Here is an 18,988-nt window from a genome sequence, read left to right as displayed (position 1 = left end):
GGTTTAGAGGGGAAGGACAATGGAGAGAAGGTTTGTTGGACTGAGCAGGTGAAGGATGAGGCAGGGGAGGAATCATAATAGGGAACTCAGAAGGGTCTATTTAGGGATCAAAGTCTTGGAGTAAATGACTAGTGATGTATCAGGGCCTTTAAGAAAAGGCAGCAAAGAGATGATGCTTCAATATGATTACCTTGGGAACATCAAGATACTTCATGGTCTGCTCAGCAACTTTATATTGCTCTTCTCTCTTACTACATGCAGAATATCATTTCTTTCCTTGCCAAACTTTTCACCTTGCCAATTCTACCTTAAGTCACCTCTGCTTGATGCAGGTAGACAATCTGTCGGTGACTCTGGGGCCTCAGGGAACCCCTGAGCTGATGGTATCCCAACCAGGCTGTGCTTATGCCATTCTACTGTGTACCTGGACCAAGGGGTCCCTTCCTATCCCTGAGGAGAGTAACAGGTAAGATCAACTGGGGTTAATAGTGGATGTTTTGGAGGAAGTAAGATAGGCTCAAGGATAACAAGTTGGGGTGAGAAGTGTTCCCGAGGGCAAGAATCTCTTAGGAAGGGGCTCATCATTCAGACTTGAAGCTGGCAAAGGTTTCCTCATTTGGGTCCCAGACCTGAACCCTTCATGCATAGAATGCATTCAAGGACTCAGGAAATTTTGGTTTCCATTTCTGCACTACCTGGAAGAGAGAACAAAGGCTGCCCCATTTCTTTCTTCTTCACCTTCTAGACTGGCCAATAAGTCAGGAAAGGGATGGATAGATAGACTATTCTATAATCCCAGCAACAAGGAAACTTTTCTTAGCAGTTAGCAATTATTTTATTTTTCCAACAGCTCTGTGATAATACTTCAGGTATTATTTTCCCCATTTTGTAGAAGAGGAAATAGAAGATGAGAGAGATTAAGGAATTTACCCATATTTATACAGACACAGTAAGTGTCTGAAGTAGAATTTGATCTCGGGGCTTCATGCTCCTAAGTCAAGTTTTCTTTCCTCTACACCATGTTACCTCCCCATTAATTAATATCCTCTTCTACCTGTAGAGAGACCACTGCTGCTATCCGGGATGTCATCCTGCATCAAACATCTGGTCGTATCCATAATAAGAATGTCTCCACCCACCTCATTGGCAACATTAGGCATAGTAAGCAAGGCAGGTGGGAGAGGAAACTGTTCCTGGGAGTATAAGAGATGCTGTGCCCAGATGATGACCCTTCAACTTTGCCTTTTCCCTGTACTAGCTCTGCTTCCCCTCTCAGATCCAAGTCACCTGTCTTTGGCCTTATTCCTCTAGCTTTGTCATTGCTTTCATTTTATGTGCCTCACCAGTCCCTTGATCACCTTACCTTTTTAATTCCTTCACAGGCCGAAGCACTGAGAATAGTGGCTCAAGTCTCTTTGCCCTCTGCACCCTTGATGGTGAGTTCCTGCACTGGCTTTCTTTGTGGTGGAGTAGAAGAGGCAATTGTAAATCCATTGGCCTCAGAGTTTATTAATTCACGTGTTTTTTTTCCCCCTCTGCAGGAACTCTAAAGCTCATGGAGGAAGCAGACAAGCTGCTGTGGTCAGTTCAGGTGGATCACCAACTTTTTGCCCTAGAAAAATTGGATGTTACAGTGAGTAGAAGGTTATGTGGGGAAATAACATTTCTCCTTCCCCATGGGTCAATAGTAAATTGAACTTTTTTATACTACAGATAAATTTCTCCCATCTTCATTAAATTGTGTTAGCCAAGTCTACATTGAAAGAAAATAGTAGGGAGCAGCTAGGTGGTGCAGGGGGGCGGCTAGGTGGCGCAGTGGATAAAGGCACTGGCCCTGGAGTCAGGAGTACCTGGGTTCAAATCAAACACTTAATGATTACCTAGCTGTGTGGCCTTGGGCAAGCTACTTAACCCCATTTGCCTTGCAAAAACCTAAAATAAATAAATGAATGAATGAATGAATGAATAAGAAAGAAGGAAGGAAGGAAAAGAAAGAAAGTAAGAAAGAAAGAAAAAGAAAGAAAGAAAGAAAGAAAGAAAGAAAGAAAGAAAGAAGGAAAGAAAATAGCTTCATTCATTTTAGAATTCAACCAAGTTGTTTGGAAGTGAATTTAAAATTTCCTTCCCATTCCTGCAATCTATATTTGCCTTAAATTTTTATCACTTTGATATTTTTCAAAATTAGTAATGATGATGTAGATCATGGGGCAAACAAGCGATAGTGAGGACCTACTCACATTGTAGGACTTTTTCTCATATCTACTGCACTTCCCTGGATAGAGATATTTCCCCTAAATTTAGGGAAGTGGGAGTGGGAGGCTTGATTTTCTTCCTGGTGTTCTTGTTTTTCTATCTCCTGCAATGTTTATTTTCTAAAAAGGATGGCCACTTCAATTTTTTCTAATTCTCAAAGAGATTCCTCCCATTCCCACATTCTTATCATTCCCTGACTGCTTCTAGGGCAATGGAAGTGAGGAGGTAGTGGCGTGTGCTTGGGATGGACAGACATACATCATTGATCACAACCGAACTGTAGCTCGCTTCCAGGTGGATGAGAACGTCCGTGCTTTTTGTGCAGGTTAGCTTCCCTCCTTTTCTTTGATTCTCTGATTCTCAATATGATTTCCTTCTTGCCTCCATGCAGGCTTTGGTAAACAAGCTGTTGTTTACAAAATATAATTAGAGTGTAATTAGAAAGAAAACTGTACTTATGGTATTGTGTCATATTAATTTATTCGAGGGTAGTAGTCATTCTCCACTTCCATTGAAGAATTAGAAAAAGAAGAAGCTATATAGTATGAAGATTAGACAGCAACCATCTTGAGAAATTTCATTACCGTGAAAGCTATAAGACAGAAATGATTGACTAAGTAAAAGCATAGAAATCTTCCTTGGACATCTTTAATAATGGGAGAAAGTCTTATCTGGGATGGTTTAAGATATTGTCTTGTCTGGATTTAGGGGAATGGAAATGAGTCTTCTAGATTATAATTTTATATATATATATATATGTGTATATATATGTTATAAATTATATTGTTCTCCTTATTTCTAACTTACACATCCTTGAGGATCAATAAACCAATTAAAGAACAGTTAGTGAACTGAAGCAGTAACTTAGGATAATATATATTCAGCATATACTCTAGAGACCTGCAAGGCTTAAGATTTCTTCCCAGGAAGGGGTTAACCATAGAAGAACCTGATTTTATAATTGTAAACTGGGAGTTCCTGATTGTTTCTTCCTAAAGTGGTCCTCTAGTCTACTTAGGTGCTATCATCTAAGTGAGAAAAGTCTTCACAAAGCACTTTTTTGATGGGTGATCTATTTGTTGCTGCCAAATCTGGACAAGAAGATACCTGCAAATTTGGTTCAAATACTTCATAGTAATGTTTTCAGTAGTAACCCAGGAATGATAAAAAGAAAATCCAGTTAGCTTTATCTTTTTGCTCCAGCCTCAAGGGAGGATGTAAGACTGCCGATTCTAATTCCAAGATCTTATTTCCTATCACTTTTCTTTCCTTCCTTCTCTTCTACCCTCAGGCCTATATGCCTGCAAAGGAGGCCAGAACAGTCCCTGCTTAGTGTATGTGACCTTCAACCAGAAGATTTACATCTATTGGGATGTGCTGCTGGAGCGGATGGAGTCTACCAATTTGGTGAAGGTGCTAGAGGCTGAGCCAGAGTATCGGGGCCTGCTAGAGGAATTGGGTGTGGGTGAGTTCTTGGGAAAATAGGAATAGGAAGGCTGGGTTTCCTAGGAATATAGCAGTTTCTCATTGCTCCTTCTTTTGCCCCTAGATCCTGATGACCTCACTGCTGTCCGAGCATTGATCCATCAGACCCTTTACTATCCAGATCAACAACAGCCAGATAATCCTTCAAGCAACCCAGATCCTTCTTAACTGGAGGTGCTTTCCAAAGGGGATTAGGGGATTTCTTTCCTAGTGTGTAAATGACCAAAATAGAGTAGTGCAGAAGCTAAACCAGCACCAACAGGACAGCAGCTCAGTTTTAGCTTCCCCTTACTTGCTCACCATCCAGTTGCACTGCTTATATTCTGGGGGAGGGAGGAAAGAGACACAGCTCTGTTCCCTTTGATTGGGGGTTTCTTGCTCCATTTACCCATTTGGGGTCAAGGTGCCCCACCCTATCCAGAATGTTACTTTTTCTATCATTAATGGTAATTAGTGGGATTCTCTTTCTTCTTGCATTCTTTCAAAGAGAGAAATGTACTTTATTTACATTTAGAGCATCTCCTGACACTTTGCTTTCCAGGTTGCCAAGAAAGAGACATGGAACAGAGAAGGAAAGAGACAGCATATTTGTGGCGGAGAGTGGAGCCAAATACAGAAAAAAATCATTTGACCTGACTCCCAGAAGAACTGTATTCATAGGATCATAGAGGTGGAAGGAACCTCAGGAACCATCTTAGTCCTATCCTCTCTTTGTCAGATTAGGGAGCTGAGACCCAGGTTGTTTTAAGTGACTTGCCCTAGGTCACAGAAACTGCAAGTTTTTTTCTGGGTCAAAGACTTCCCTCCCTCCCTCCCTCCCTTTGAAAAGCTATTCACCTAGGAAAATCCACATTTAAAACTTGGTAGTGGCCTTTATCTATTGAATAGCACTTTGTCTGGGAGTCAGTTTGAATTTTATTTTAGGCCTGATTTGACCTATCTGCTTTCTAGATTGCCCTTTTTGATTATTTTCTCCCCATTAATCATCTCTATTTATATGAGTCAGATGGAATCCAACTTCCATTCTTTCTCTTTCTCCCTGAGGCAAGACAAATAATAATAACAATATTGTCATCATTTAAGTAGTATTTTAAGGGTTGCGCAGTGTTTCTTAGGCATTACCTTAATTGCTGTTTTCTCTGGTTAGGATGGAGCTAATGTTTGAAGGCATTCAGAAAAGACAGCATAAGAGGAACAATGTTTATTCAAATGGAAAAGACATTTGAACCAGGGCCTGACTATAATTTGCTAGATGTAGATCGAGGAAAAAGAACAAAAAAAAGGACCATGAAAGTAGAGGACCCAGGAAAATTAGATTGAGAGGAATGAAAGAAACTTGTTGAGACCTAGGATAGGGCAATATTATAATTTATTGAACTCTTGTCTTTTGTTTTAGAGGGACTGATGGAAAGGAATTGGGAAAGGCAGTATCCTTCCCTATTCTAATTCACCTCAACCATGGAAAGAGAACAGACTGGGAGAAAAGGTTACCTTCAGAGCCAAGAAGACCCAGTTCCTACCTAACCTAGCTCTTAGGCCAGTGCCAGAGTCATATTTAGGGAGAATGGAGACAACCAGAGAGAAAGGGCTTCCAGGGCCCAATCTTTTGGCATCCAGATTCTCCTAAAAAATGAAACCAAGGGAGATTGTTTTCTCTTTGGACTCAGCACCCAGCTAAGGGAAGCTACTAGGATTTAGACTAAGTGATTATGGAGTTAGAAATGGAGGATGGAAAAGATAAAGAGGCCCATGGCAATTAGATGGGGCTCCAATGCTACAACTAATAATTTCCACTGCCATCTCTCATGCTTAAGGAGAGAAATAATGACTATTAGTCACTGACCCACTGATCTCACTACTAAACATATACCCCAAGGAATTCATGGCAGAACAGTCCTAGACATAACATAGAAAATAATCATAGGAGTATCCTGTGGTGACAAAAAACCAGTAACAAAATAATTGGAAATAAAATAGCTGACAATCAATTGGAATTGGAAAGGCTGAATAAATTGTAGTATATGGTTATTAAAACAGAATGTTGTTCTATAAGAAACAACCGATGTGAGAGATTTGAAGAAAGCGGAGCAATTTGTATGAAATGATAGAGTCAAAAAATAAAACCAAGAGAATAATATATATAATGACTATAATAATGTAAATTAAAACTTATACTAAAATACAAACAAATTAATTATAGCATTAACTTTTCATGATAAATACTTTTTCCCTCCTCTCCATAGAGGGGTGAGGGACATTAGGTATAGGATGTATCAAAAGCTATTAGAAGGTCAGTTTATTTGTTGGATTTTAACTAAAGGCTTTATTTAAAGGGGAAGTCCATGGTGGGTATTGAGGGGAATGTATATGTTAAGAAATGACTATAATATATGGAACAAAAGTCATCAATAAAAAACACAGTAATTTATCTAACACTAGACCAACTAGTGTACACAAAAACAGTTGAGGGGTAAAAGGTAAACAATAAATGTGTTTATACTTCAGAAAAATCTAGGGGTCAATGCTAGGCAGCAGGAGGCTATTCAAGAGCTGATATGCAGGGAGTTAGAAGGATGAGTATCAGAGGGATTGGTGAATGCTAAGAATGTCCCTCATAAAATTGGAGGTGTAACAGTGAAGGTCATAGACACTGGGATATAGAAGCAGATATTCAGACATTAAGAGACATTGGGGATCAGTGAGGGGGACCTGGCAGTCATGATGCAAATCCATTCAGTCAATACTAAACCTTAAAACTTATGCCCTTGTAGCCTTGCCACTCTTTCTGAGACATCATTGCCAAAGAACTCTTAAAAGCTTTGTGAAAAGACAGATAAAGCCATTTGAGGAATGGGGATAGTTTTGGGAAAAAAAAGAGAGCTTAGTTCAAAACTTCCTCTAACATTCTGAGAACTATTTTTGGAAAAAGGAGGCCATTTCTCCAAAAATTGATTAGAAATGGCTATTGAAAATATTGAAAACTTGAATTGCTTCCTTTGAAAACTCCCAGTTCATATGCTCTTGTTCTTATGTTTCATTCAAATCCTCACATATCTTTTAATCAGGCTTTTATTAGAGAAAACTTGCTGAAAAGATTTTTTTCCCTTGACTCTTTCCCTTCTAATTTTATTTGTATAAAAACTTTTCAGGTTATATAATCAAGACTATCCATTTTATCTTCTGTGATTCTATCCCTTGATTATGAAGTCTTCCCCAATCCATAGTTGCTAAATGTATTTACTTCCCTGCTTCTTCAGTTTATTTAGAATGTGACCTTTCATGGATACATTGGTGAAAAAAACCACAAAGATTACATGTGAGTAGACAAAACATGAGCAAGGATCAGGGTAATGGGCAGCACCCTTGCTGCCCACAACTCTTCCCCTAAGGCCTTGTGTTTTTTCCTGGGGATAGATGGTGGTTGTTGTCACTGGCCAGGCTCCTGGTGGAAAGGCAGGAATGGTAGCTCTGGGCAGGGGGATCTCAGTCGAAGTACACCACGTTCCAGGTCAATACAGCACTATGAGAAGGAGAATGGGAAGGAAGTTGAGCTACCACATGGGGAAGCTACAAGGAGTAAGTCTTCTTCCCTATCCATAGACTTCTTTCTTTCCATAAAATAGTTTCACCCAACCTCTCTCCTCTTGCTTCTTTTCCATATCCCCTTATCTTCTCTCTTCAACTGAGATGATGACCACACTCCCACTTTCTTTCCAACCCTGTTTTACAAGTATTATCTCTCCATCTTCACTCTGAATTCCCATCATGAGAAGGAGACAGGCCCCACCTTGCTATAATATCTGAGGAAGTGAAGTTTGGTTTTTCAAGCTAGAAATTCTGAGACTCCTCTTCGAATACCTCCCAATCCCTATTTCTTCTCCTGGGATATAAACTCACCAAGAGCTACAGGACAGACCACCCTCTCATATCTTACCTTAAGTGATACCAGTGTCTGCAGTCCCAGGCAAAATTCAGGACTCTCATCATCTATAGGAATGGAAGGTGCATAGAAAAAGCTGGCAGTTACCCCAAGGGTATCATTGCCTAATTCATCACAGATCTAGAAATATTGTGGAAAAATGGAGACAGTGCAAGCACCTATGCAGAGAGCTCTGCTGGATGCTAGCAGGGGATAGGAAGCATAATTCTATGTGTATTTTTTTGATCATTAAAAAGAATGGTAGAAGAGATGAGGAGGTAGAGAAGCTGATAAAGTCAAGACTTACCAACCACCTGAGCTGAGCATGCCACAGTCTCTTGCCCTAACTGCAGCTCCAGTTGCTCCACATGGGTCAGGGGACCAGAAGCCTTTTTCCCACCTGGGACTTTTAGGTTCCCCTCCCCTAACCTGTGGTAAAGAAGCAGTGGTTATGGCTAATCCAGTTATCAATCAGTCACTCCCTTTTCATTTGGCCTGCTGTCCATATCCTGGAGTCCTACAGTATCTGAAACTACAGAATGTCTGCTCCATGCCTCCCAAACCTTGAGGGAATCACATTCTTACCCAAGACGACTGAGGCATCTGGCAGAAATTTGGTTGTGTTGAGTCCCTGTATCCACCGCCACTCTTAATTCCTGGTCCTGGCACTAGGAAAGAAGCATCCAAATTGACTGAATGAGTTGGAGTCAATCAACCCCCAAAACTCCCTAGCCTCCATTCCTTTCTCCTCCACTTCCTGTCAAATGGGCATACTTTTTTAAAAGAGGGTAGTGGAATTTGACTCCTCAATTAAAGTGGAAAAAAAAGATTAAAATTGGGAAAGTCAGGAAGAACACATAATTGAGAGGGAATGAAGCTAAACGTCATACCATCAAAAATTTAGAAACTACTGAACTGAAAGATGGGAAGATGGATATTCAGGGAACTGATGGAGAAAGGTCTCCTTATGGGAAGAGGAATGAACTACTGGGAAGTTCTAAGGGTCAAAGAAGGACACACTTGGAGACAGAAGATTCCTTCTATTATATTTATGGGTATCACACATATATACAATGTCTTTTCCTCACTTGCCAGAGATACTTACCACACCATCAACCATTTCCCTCTGCTGCCACGATCTTTCCTTCTTTGACATTTACTCTATCCAAATTTATCATCCAATATATTTCCTAGTGGTTGTTACCTCTAGGCCCCCAGATCATTCTCTGTTCTTTCTCAAGTAGTTCAGATACCTGGCTCACTCTTTTCCTGTCCACCTCAATATTCATCTTAACACCTAGACTTCCCATTTCCAGAACCTACTCCCATAACCTACTCCTCTACTTCTCCCAACTATACATAAGATGGCCACACCCTCGATCTTACAATCACCTTCTACAGTACCTATAGGGTCCTCAGAAAGCAATCTTCTGACTCCTCCCTAATTCTCTATCCTATTCTCCAGAGAAGCTGTTCCATATCTTCTCTCCTTAAGCCTCTCTTACCACCCTTTCCCCTACTCTCACAACTTTGTCTTATTTTTACTTTCTTAGGAAAATGGTCCTTTTTATCTTCTTTACATCTCACCTCTGATAAGTGATTCTTCTTACCATGGTTGCAGCTAAGTGATTCAGTGTTTAGCTGACTGGATTTGAACTCAGTTTCATATAGCTATGTGAGCTTGTACAAGTCTCTTAACCTCTTCCTGTAACCATTTCTTCATCTGTAAAATGACAATAATAATTGCTTCCTTCTCCCAAGGTTGTTGTGAGGATAAAGTAAGATACTATTTGCAAAAAGTACTTTGCAAACTTTAAATCACTTTATAAATTATATTAACAGTTATTATAAGCCCTCGTTCCCTAATATTCAATCTCTCCTTAACTACTAGAACCTTCCTTGTTGTCTACAGATCATCTCCCCTTTTTCCTCAGGTAAATTAGAAAAAAACTATTTCCTATCCTGTCACTTATCAAACTTCAGAAAACTGGTTTCTAAATTCCATACTTAATTGAAACTTCCAATTCCAGCATTATTAGTGGTCTCATAATTGTCATACTTGATAACTTTTTTCTCAATCCTCACCTCCTTGATCTTTCTGCAACACTTAATACTGTTGACCATCAAACTTTCCTCCTGAATACTCTTTTTTCTGGGTTTTATTGATATTGCTTTCATTTGATTCTCCCATTTTGTTGAGCATTTTTTATCAATCTTCCTTTCTGGTTCACATGCATATCTTGTCTTATGTTACCTCAAGACTTTGTCCTTTTCTTTTGAACACATTTTGTATACTCTTTCTTGGTATACCTCATGAGGTCATATGATGTTACCATTGTTAGTGAGTTTTTTAATTACATATAAAAACAATTTTTAACATTCATTTTTTAATAATTTTAGTTCCAATTTTTCCCCTTTTTCCTTCCTTGAGAAGGCAAGCAATTTGATATAGATTATATGTGCAGTCATGCAAAACATATTAACCATGTTGTCAAAGAAAGCACAGTTTAAAAAATCGAGAAAAAGTTTTTAAAAATATGCTTTGGGGGTGGCCAGGTGGCACAGTGGATAGAGCACCAGCCCTGGAGTCAGGAGTACCTGAGTTCAAATCCAGCCTCAGACATTTAATAATTACCTAGCTGTGTGGCCTTGGGCAAGCCACTTAACCCCATTGCCTTGCAAAACACTAAAAAAAATGCTTTGATCCAAGTTAGAAAGACTCTAGTTTTTCCTCTGGAGGTAGACAATATTTTTCATCTTAATCCTTTGTAATTGTCTTGGATCACTACATTACTGAAAATAGTCAAGTCATTCTCATTGATCATCATATAATACTGCTGTTAGTGTGTACAATGTTCTCCAGGTTCTGCTTACTTCACTTTGCATCAATTCGCATAAGTCTTTCTGTCTTGCCTGTAATTTCTTTTTCTTTTTTTGTCCCTTTCGTTTTTAAAAAAAAATATTTATTTTTAATTTTACAATTTTTCCTCTAATATCACTTCCCTCCCCCCAACCCCCACAGAAGGCAGTCTTTTAGTCTTCTGCATGTCATTTCTTAAAGCATAATTCTAGTCCATCACATCATAATCAATGTTATTTATGTTGATGACTCCCAAATCTATATATTAGTTATAGTCTTTCTCCTGAGCTACAGTTCAACATCACTAACATTTCAATCAAATTTCCTATAGATAATCTCAAATTAAAAATGTCCAGGGCTGGTTAGGTGGCACAGTGGATAGAGCACCAGCCCTGGAGTCAGGAGTACCTGAGTTCAAATCCGGCCTCAGACACTTAATAATTACCTAGCTGTGTGGCCTTGGGCAAGCCACTTAGCCCTGTTTGCCTTACAAAAACCTTAAAAAAAATGTCCAAAGCAAAACTTGTCTTTTTTTTCCCCTAAACCTCATCTTTTCTAAATTTCTCAATTTTTGTTGAGAAGACAACTATCTTTCTTGTCATCCAAGTTTGTGACCTTCAGACTTCTCATTCTCATCTCACATAATTAGTCAGTTGCCAAAACTCATCCTTTCTATCTCCACTGCTTCTTTTCTTGTCTTCCATTCATACAGCCACCTCTCTAACTTAGGACCTCATCCTCTCTCACCTGTACCATTTCAATAGCTTAACTGGTCTGCCTGCCTCACAACCCTCTTCAACCCAATCCATCCTCTATGCTGTGGTTAAAACAATTTGTTCCTAAAGAGCAGGTCTAACCTCTACTCCATAAGTTCCATGATAAGTTTTAACATTGAAATAGCTCTTTTCAACTTAATCTCACCCTCTCACAAATACTACAGACACACAGACCTCCCTACGTTCCTCATCCTCAATATTCCATTTCCTGTTTCTAATCACAGTCAGAGTCTGCCTTTCAATAAAAAGGGAAGTTAGATGGTGTAGTGGTAGAACACCAGTCCTGAAATCAGAAGGATCTGAGTACAAATGTGACCTCAGATTCTTAGTAAATGTATGACCTTAGACAAGTCACTTAATCCTGATTGCCTCTCATCCAGGGTCATCTCCAATTGTCCTGATTCATATCTGAACACTGTGGACCATATGGTTCCAGAGGAGAAAGTGAGGCTGGTAACTTAGCATAGTACCCCTCACTAAAATACAATTCTCATGCATGTTATAGCATCATCTCCCTGCTGTCATGGTCTTCTTCAAAAATGAAGGACAAACATCATTGTTTAGTGTCTGTCCCCACCCCTCCTTATCTTCACCTCTTAGAATCCCTAGTCTCTTTCCAGGCTCAGTTCAATGATTACCTTTCATGAAGCTTATTCTGATTCCTCCAGCTGATTCTCTCTAGGGAGAGATCATTCTCAAAAAATTACCTTGCATCTTTTGTTGTTGTTTGGAATATTACTTAAGTCCTTCGTTTAAGAAGAACAAATAGATATCAAACAATTTAGCTTTAGGCTAGATCTTCTCATAATGAAATATGCTCTAGTGTCTTAACTTGCAAAGAATGTCACATCAGTAATATGTCATGCCACATTATAAATATGTAAACATATAACTTTAATTTTTACCTTCAGATTTAGTCCCTTGGAGTCAACAAAAGCTTTAACCAAAGAAAAGCAACTTTTCCACATACAGAATTTTCTGAACCTTGGAAAGGGTATTTGTCCTGGCAGTGTCCTTAATTTTTCCAGACTAAGAAGATGTTAAGTATTACTGTTTGTCAGGAACAGTGGCATTTAAACAGTTTTCTACTAGACATCTTTTTAGGACTTAAGTATAAATAAGAATGAAAAAAAATGGAAAAATCCAAGTATATTTTCAAAAACCCTGTTCCATCACAAGTTGGATACTGGAATGGATGAATGGACACAGAGCTGTATCTAAGAGCTGCCAACAGAAAGGGTTCAGACACTGGTGATTTTGTCAGAAGGAATGAATTCACTGCTCCACAGAGTCCTTAATGCCACTCTTCTACTTAGAGGAATCACCGCATGAATTGTGCTAACCATTGTGTAGAGACATTTAGAGCCATCCTTCAGGAAGTTTGCATACAGTATAGGTGATCACAATGGCATGCTGTCTGAACATCTCATGGCACCTGCACTATGAATAACATTTTGAAGAGCAGATTCAGGATGATCTTCAGCTTTATAATACTGCCCAGCCTCTTATTCAGGGAGAGATCGTTCCTTTAGCACAGGGTCCCTCAACCCTTTATATCATGCCCCTACACCCAACTTTGGTAGTCTGATAATATTTTTGTATGCATAGAGTTACAAAGAAGATTTATTATTTTGAAATTAAGTTATCAAAATATTAAGGAAAAAACAAAGGCACAGCTCACCTGTAATCTATCCATGGACCCCTGAGAATCTATGAACTCCAGGTTAAGAACCCCTGCTAGCTAGTCAATGCTGATTTTTTAAAAAACTCCTAGAAGGTATTTGGTGGATTATGTTAGTCATTTCTATTGCATGAGTTCCAGAAGAGTTTTCAAGTTACATGCCCAACTTTGCTAATTGATAACCAGTTAGTTCAACCTTTTCTTAACCCAATTCAATCAGAGTTTGGTACTTATTAAGGAAGCCAGATCCTTCAGAGTGAGATAGCTTTCAAGTAAATCTTCTTTGGATGCTAGCTCTTTCTCTTCAGTTTCTATCTTTTTTTTCCTCTGGTTATAAGAGATCAGTGTTATCATATGTCCCACTGCATTCAACTTACTCTGACACTTGAAAAAGAGCCCCTGGCTAGTAGCAGGCTGTAAGTTTTAGCCCCTGCAGAATATCATCCCACAAAGGCATTCTTGTGCAAGTGCTTTCCCTTTGCATCTGCTTTGAACACAACTGTTTTTATACATGTCTCTCTGGACTAAGCTCCCACATAGCTAGGCACATGATTAATTAATATTTATATGAACTTTGAATTATTTTTCAGTAATAAGAATTATACCCTTTGGTAGTATATATATATATATCATCTTATTTGATCCTCACAATAACTCTCATTAACTCCATTTGATAGAAGTTAAGTGACTTGTCCAGGATTACACAGCTAATAAGGATTTAAACTCAGGTCTTTCTAACTCTCAAGGCCAGCATTCTGTCCATTTATACAACCACCTAGAGAGAGATGAAAGATTTATAATATATAGCTGACAGAGAAAGCTTGCTAACATGTAGGTTTTAATTCCCTTGGTCAAAAATCTGTAGAGACTCCCCAGTGCTTACAAAATAAAATATAATTCTTTACTCTGGCATTCAAAATATGTCACCACCTGGTTCCAACTTATCTTTCCAGCCTGATTTCACAATATTCCCCTTCATATACTATACATTTCATACATATATGTTCACAGTTATATGAACTATTCTTTAATGTCATCTCTCATGTCTGTAGTGGATTCTTGTTAAAAATCCTTCCTTTCCTTCTCAGCTGTCACCTCTTCTATGAAGCCTTCTATTATCTCTTCAGTTAGAAAGAACTCTTTTTATTTCATTGTAAATTATACAATTTGTACATATCTTTGCTCTCCTAGTAGATTGTAAGTCCCCTGAAGGCAAGAACTATCTCCTTTGGTGAACTCACCAGTTCATAAGAGTTTAATTATTGCTGTGCTAATGACTTCCAGATGTATGCACAGTATCTGGTCCCAGACTCTTTTCTGAGCTCTAGTCCCACACTATCATTTTTCATCTTTGGATGCCAAGAGACTCAGATAGTGTCTTCTACAAATTTATTAAGCTCCCAACTATCCACATACCTATTAGATTGACAAAGTTGACCAAAAACGGAAAATAACATGTAGCAGGGATTTTGGTTACATTGGTTCACTCTTGGTTAGACTATGAACTGGTCCATCATTCTGAAAAGCAATTTGGAACTTTGGTCATAATATCATTGAACTTTGACCCAGCAAGGCCACTACTAGGCCTATGCCCCAAAGACTTAGGAAAAAAAAAGATGAAAAGGACTCATATGAATAAACACATTTATAGCAGTTCTTTGTTCTGTGGCACATAACTAAAGAAGCATTCACCAGCTGGGAAAGAAATAGCTGAATACATTATAAGTATATAAATATAATGGAATATTATTGTGCCATAAGACATTATAAAAGGGACTCTTTCAGAGAAACCTAGGAAGATTTATGTAAATTGAACCAGAAAGAAGTGAGTAGAAGCAGAATAATTTATTTAGCAACAACATTGTGAAGACAAATAACTATGAAAGACTTAAGAATTCTGTTCAATGCAATGAACAACCACTATTTCAGAGGACTGATGATGAAGTGTTTATCCCATGTCCTGATAGAGAAATGTTGAACTCAAAGACCATATCAAAGCTCATTTTTTATGTGGACATTGTGAGAATTTGCTTTGTTTGATGACATGTATTTTTTTTGTTTTATTTTTTGGGGTTTTTTTTGGCAAGGCAATCAGGGTTAAGTGACATGTCCAAGTAAATGCCTGAGGTTATATCTGAACTCATCCTCCTGACTCTGTCTGGTTCTCTATTCATTGTACCACCTAGCTGTGTTCCCCTCCCCCGGGATGACATATATTTGTTACAGAGATTTTGTTTTTCTTTTCTTTATTTCAATAGAGAGGGGAGGTAGAAGGAAGAGTTATTTAAAAGATTTTAAAGGATAGATAATATTATATATATGTATATATTTATATACATATCCATATGTAATATATACATGGACCCTATAGAGATAGAGATTGTATAATCCTGCCCTCCAAAATGAATCCACACACAACCCTGTACCCAAACATGTACACAATTCACAAATGAAAACCATACAGATTATTCACAATATGCATAGATGTGTATTATATGTTTATATATAATATCCCTATGCACAATGAACATATGTATCCATGGATATGTTTATATACATATATACATATGTATGTCTATGTACACATGCATACGAACAATTAGGGCAAAGGGGGAAACAGCAGGGATGATAGAGGCAGAAAAGAAAGAAAAGTTTTCCATATTCTGAGTCTAGGCTAAGAGAAAAATCTGAGGAGAGCTTCTTACCCTCCTGGAGGTACAGAGGCAAAAAGAGTGGAATCATTCACAAACAGTTGATCCCTTTTTAGGGATCAACTTCTAGTTTCCATGATGTTGGTCAGGAGCTCCCCTCACCTTGCAGTGAACAAGAAGAGCTGGGGTCTCTTTTCTGCTGGTCTTCCTACTACTCTCTGCTCCATGAACTTGGCCCCAAACCAAGGAGGACTCCCCAAGAAACTGGTCCAGGTTCCCTTCCATCAGCCGACGCTGGATCACACTGTGTGGCTGCTGGCTCCACCAAGAGGCAATTGGACAAGAGTTAAATGCAGATGACTGCCCCTCCCCATCTCCAACCTCATCCCATTTTCAATGTTAGATGTGAAAAAGGGACAAAATAGGAAAGAATAAGAAATGGAGAGTCAGAGACAGGGAAGGGATGAAGTTTCCTAGGATATACAAAAAAGCCTGGTAATGAGATCAGTGAATCACAGGACCAATCCATATTCCTACTCTGAGCCCCAGCCTGTCAAAACCAGATAGAATAGGACTGGGAGAGAATGAAGTGAAAAAATGGTGAAAGGAAATCATAAATCATCTCAATGTTCAACTGGCTAATTAGGCAAGAAGATTCATTCCAGGGCTCAATTTTGTCAGAGATTTGTCCCCAGCTTAAGGTTTCTGCAAGGAGAGATTCCTCTGAACCAAGATTTTGACTTGGAAGACTCTCCTTTCCTCCTCATTCCATTTATACTATCTCTCTCTCTCTCTCTCTCTCTCTCTCTCTCTCTCTCTCTCTCTCTCTCTCTCTCTCTCTTAGAGAATATTATGAAGATGGAAGATATCAATGCCTCCCATCTCCTTCCCCTCACTCTTCCTCCCCTTCACTTGCTCTCCTTGCTCACTCATGGGATAGTTTATTTCCCCAGGTTTAACGAGGCCCATGAGGCTATTCCCTGACAGATGAACCACTAGTAAGACCAGCTCTGGGAAAAGGGCAGAGAGCTTTTTGGAGCTGGCAGCAAAGTTGTTCTTTTTTTTCCCCAGGCTTTCTCTTCCCACCTTTCCCACTGAGACCTGGGGACCTCTTCCCATGGCTGACTGCAGTTCAGTTCACCAACCATTCTTGGCAGAGAACTGGGATGCTATCTTTTTTCAATCCTCCCAACTCTCTCTCTCTGAAATAGAGCCCAAAGTACTCCAAGTCCTGAAGCAATGAGGCATGTTGGGAAGGACTACAGGCCCAAACCTTCATCTGCTGGTCCTATCAGTCCCTTTCTGCTCTCTGCAGTCTGTTAGCAGGTGGACTAAATTGGATTATTTCAATGAATCTACCAATCTCAGTTGCCAGTCTACAAGGAGAGAAAGTCCATCACCAGAAACTCACTACTCTTATGAAAGCCTAGTTCCAGTTAATAGACAAATCAAATCCAACCCAATGGAATAAGCGAGTGTCTGATAGGATAAATGAGCATCCTAGCCCACTCTGTGGGGAGGGGGGAGGGGAAGGAGATCTAATAAATATAAGTGACTTTATCCCTTCCTTCTGCTTTCATCTTAAACCTCCCAACCATTCCAGCAATTTTTACTTCCATACAGTCTGGATGTGCTGGTTTGAAATCTGAATCCTCTTACTTTTTTTCTTTGAAGGCTAAAAGAGGTTTGTAAGGGAGGGAGGAAGGATTAGGAACTGAGTGGTACCCAGAGGGGGTTGGTGAGTTAGCAGTAGTTCTGAGTTGAAATTTTGGCTTACATCCTAGCAACAGGGAACCAGGGCCTTTTGCTGACAAAGGGATAGAATATGAAAGGACATGAGAAACCCATATACCCTTAGCCTCCTTAAGGAGGAAGTTATTACAAGAGGGTCCTAACTCAAGGGAATACCATTTAAGCAGGGTCTTAACTGAAGGTTAAGTTGTTGTTTTTAAATATTCTACTAAATGTTTCAATATAACTGGCTTCCTTTGTAATCCTATGTATTTTATTTATATATTCAAAAACATTCTATGAAGGAGTTAATAGATTAAGACTTCCAAGGGGGTCTATTACAAAAAAAAATCCCTGCTTTTAGCTTACAGTAATTGTTTTGACAGGTTTTCTAGGTATTTGGTGACATCTCCAGGGCAATTGAAGAAGGGGGTATCGATAGGAACAAAGGGAGCAGCTAAGGGGCTGGCCTCCTCCCCCCATGTATATGATTACACCATCCTCATCCTTGTCTTCTTCTTGTCTTTTGGTGAGCCTTCTTCTATTCCAATCTTTGTATTTTCTTTATTTAGTCTTTCCTGGATCTGAGACTAGCCCTTCATTCCTTAAGATACTGTCTACATAGATTTCCCAGAGCTTTCCAAAGGTAACTTTTTCCTAGTTCATAAGGGGAACAGGAAAAGGAGAGAAACTCCTTACCCTCCCCCTTTCAGCTTCCCTTTCTCCTAAAATCAACATTTTTCCCAAGATGCCTCTTCTAGGAGATGACTATAAGCAGACTGAGCCTAGGGAAGAATGCGATCTACGAAAGAAAGGAAAAACAAGGAAGCCAGTTATCTCAGCCAATGACAATCAAAATGCTGATATCCAGGAAGGGGAAAGGATGGAAAAGGCTGTAAAGGAGTCAGGCAGATATTTAGATAATTCTGGAGAGAGGAGATATTACCTCCCTGAATTAATCAGTCCCAGCCTTCTCCTTTGTATTCCTTCTTCCTCTCTATTAATCCCAAGCTTCCAGGCATCCCAAGGGACATTCCACCTCAGGAGAAATTTTTTTCCCCTCTTTTTCTCCCTCAAGTCTCTCATAGCATCCCTTCACTTGCCTGGACTCTCCTTTCTCTTGCCTGAAATTTTTAGCGTCAAAAGAGAGATGCTGAATAATGAATCAGTCCTCACCACCACCCTCTCCAGTGGAGGGGTCATCCCCAATAGACTCCTGATACATGGGCAAAGTGGAAAGCCTAAAGTCGGTGGGATTGTCCTATCCTTACTTTAATAAAGGTTGAATCAGAGAATGGGATGTGATGGCCCCCCTCCTTATGAGCTGAACCTGGGCATCTTCCTGGGACCAGGAAGCAAAGAACCCAATGGGCAGGAGAAAGTTGGGGTATGGGATGTCTCACCAAATCCTTGGAGGTGCCAAGCCTCTTCAGACTGTCCAGTGGCAGTAGGTCGGCAGAGTCTTTGTGGAGGAACTGGGTCGCCTGTTTGAGCCGCCGCTCCTGGCTCAGGTGGGCTCTGTCCCGTAGCTCAGTTTCTTGCTCCCTCCTACCCATGCTGCCATCGCTATGCGCAGCCTTCTGCCCATTAGCGCTCATGGCTCTGGGAGAGGATGGGTAAGGTGGGGGACGC

General features: G+C 39.6%; 2 protein-coding genes across 3 annotated transcripts in view; one reads left to right on the top strand and one right to left on the bottom strand.

Annotated features, from left to right (window-relative positions):
* ITFG2 (integrin alpha FG-GAP repeat containing 2) overlaps positions 1–9,015 on the top strand; it is an 18,335-nt gene extending 9,320 nt beyond the window's left edge. Inside the window, exons 6-13 of one of the 2 annotated variants that reach the window (XM_074194661.1) lie at positions 333–466; positions 1,061–1,161; positions 1,383–1,436; positions 1,542–1,633; positions 2,461–2,578; positions 3,545–3,718; positions 3,803–3,912; positions 4,280–9,015. In XM_074194661.1, the coding sequence (XP_074050762.1) occupies positions 333–466; positions 1,061–1,161; positions 1,383–1,436; positions 1,542–1,633; positions 2,461–2,578; positions 3,545–3,718; positions 3,803–3,906 (777 nt within the window). In that variant the 3' untranslated portion in view covers positions 3,907–3,912; positions 4,280–9,015. Of the gene's footprint in view, positions 1–332; positions 467–1,060; positions 1,162–1,382; positions 1,437–1,541; positions 1,634–2,460; positions 2,579–3,544; positions 3,719–3,802; positions 3,913–4,279 lie in introns of those variants that run through there. The other variant, XM_074194660.1, reaches the window with a different exon arrangement.
* NRIP2 (nuclear receptor interacting protein 2) lies at positions 5,996–18,988 on the bottom strand. Its single transcript, XM_074194662.1, has 6 exons — positions 18,760–18,988; positions 15,788–15,940; positions 8,243–8,325; positions 7,965–8,086; positions 7,673–7,725; positions 5,996–7,258 (listed from the first exon to the last, which is right to left on the bottom strand). The coding sequence occupies exons 1-6, from the start codon at positions 18,952–18,954 to the stop codon at positions 7,166–7,168; spliced, it is 699 nt and encodes a 232-aa protein (XP_074050763.1). The 5' UTR covers positions 18,955–18,988; the 3' UTR covers positions 5,996–7,165.

The sequence above is a fragment of the Macrotis lagotis genome, chromosome 7 (genome assembly GCF_037893015.1).
Source record: "Macrotis lagotis isolate mMagLag1 chromosome 7, bilby.v1.9.chrom.fasta, whole genome shotgun sequence".
In the NCBI taxonomy this organism is placed as follows: domain Eukaryota; kingdom Metazoa; phylum Chordata; class Mammalia; order Peramelemorphia; family Peramelidae; genus Macrotis; species Macrotis lagotis.
This window is presented reverse-complemented; position numbering and strand designations above follow the sequence as displayed.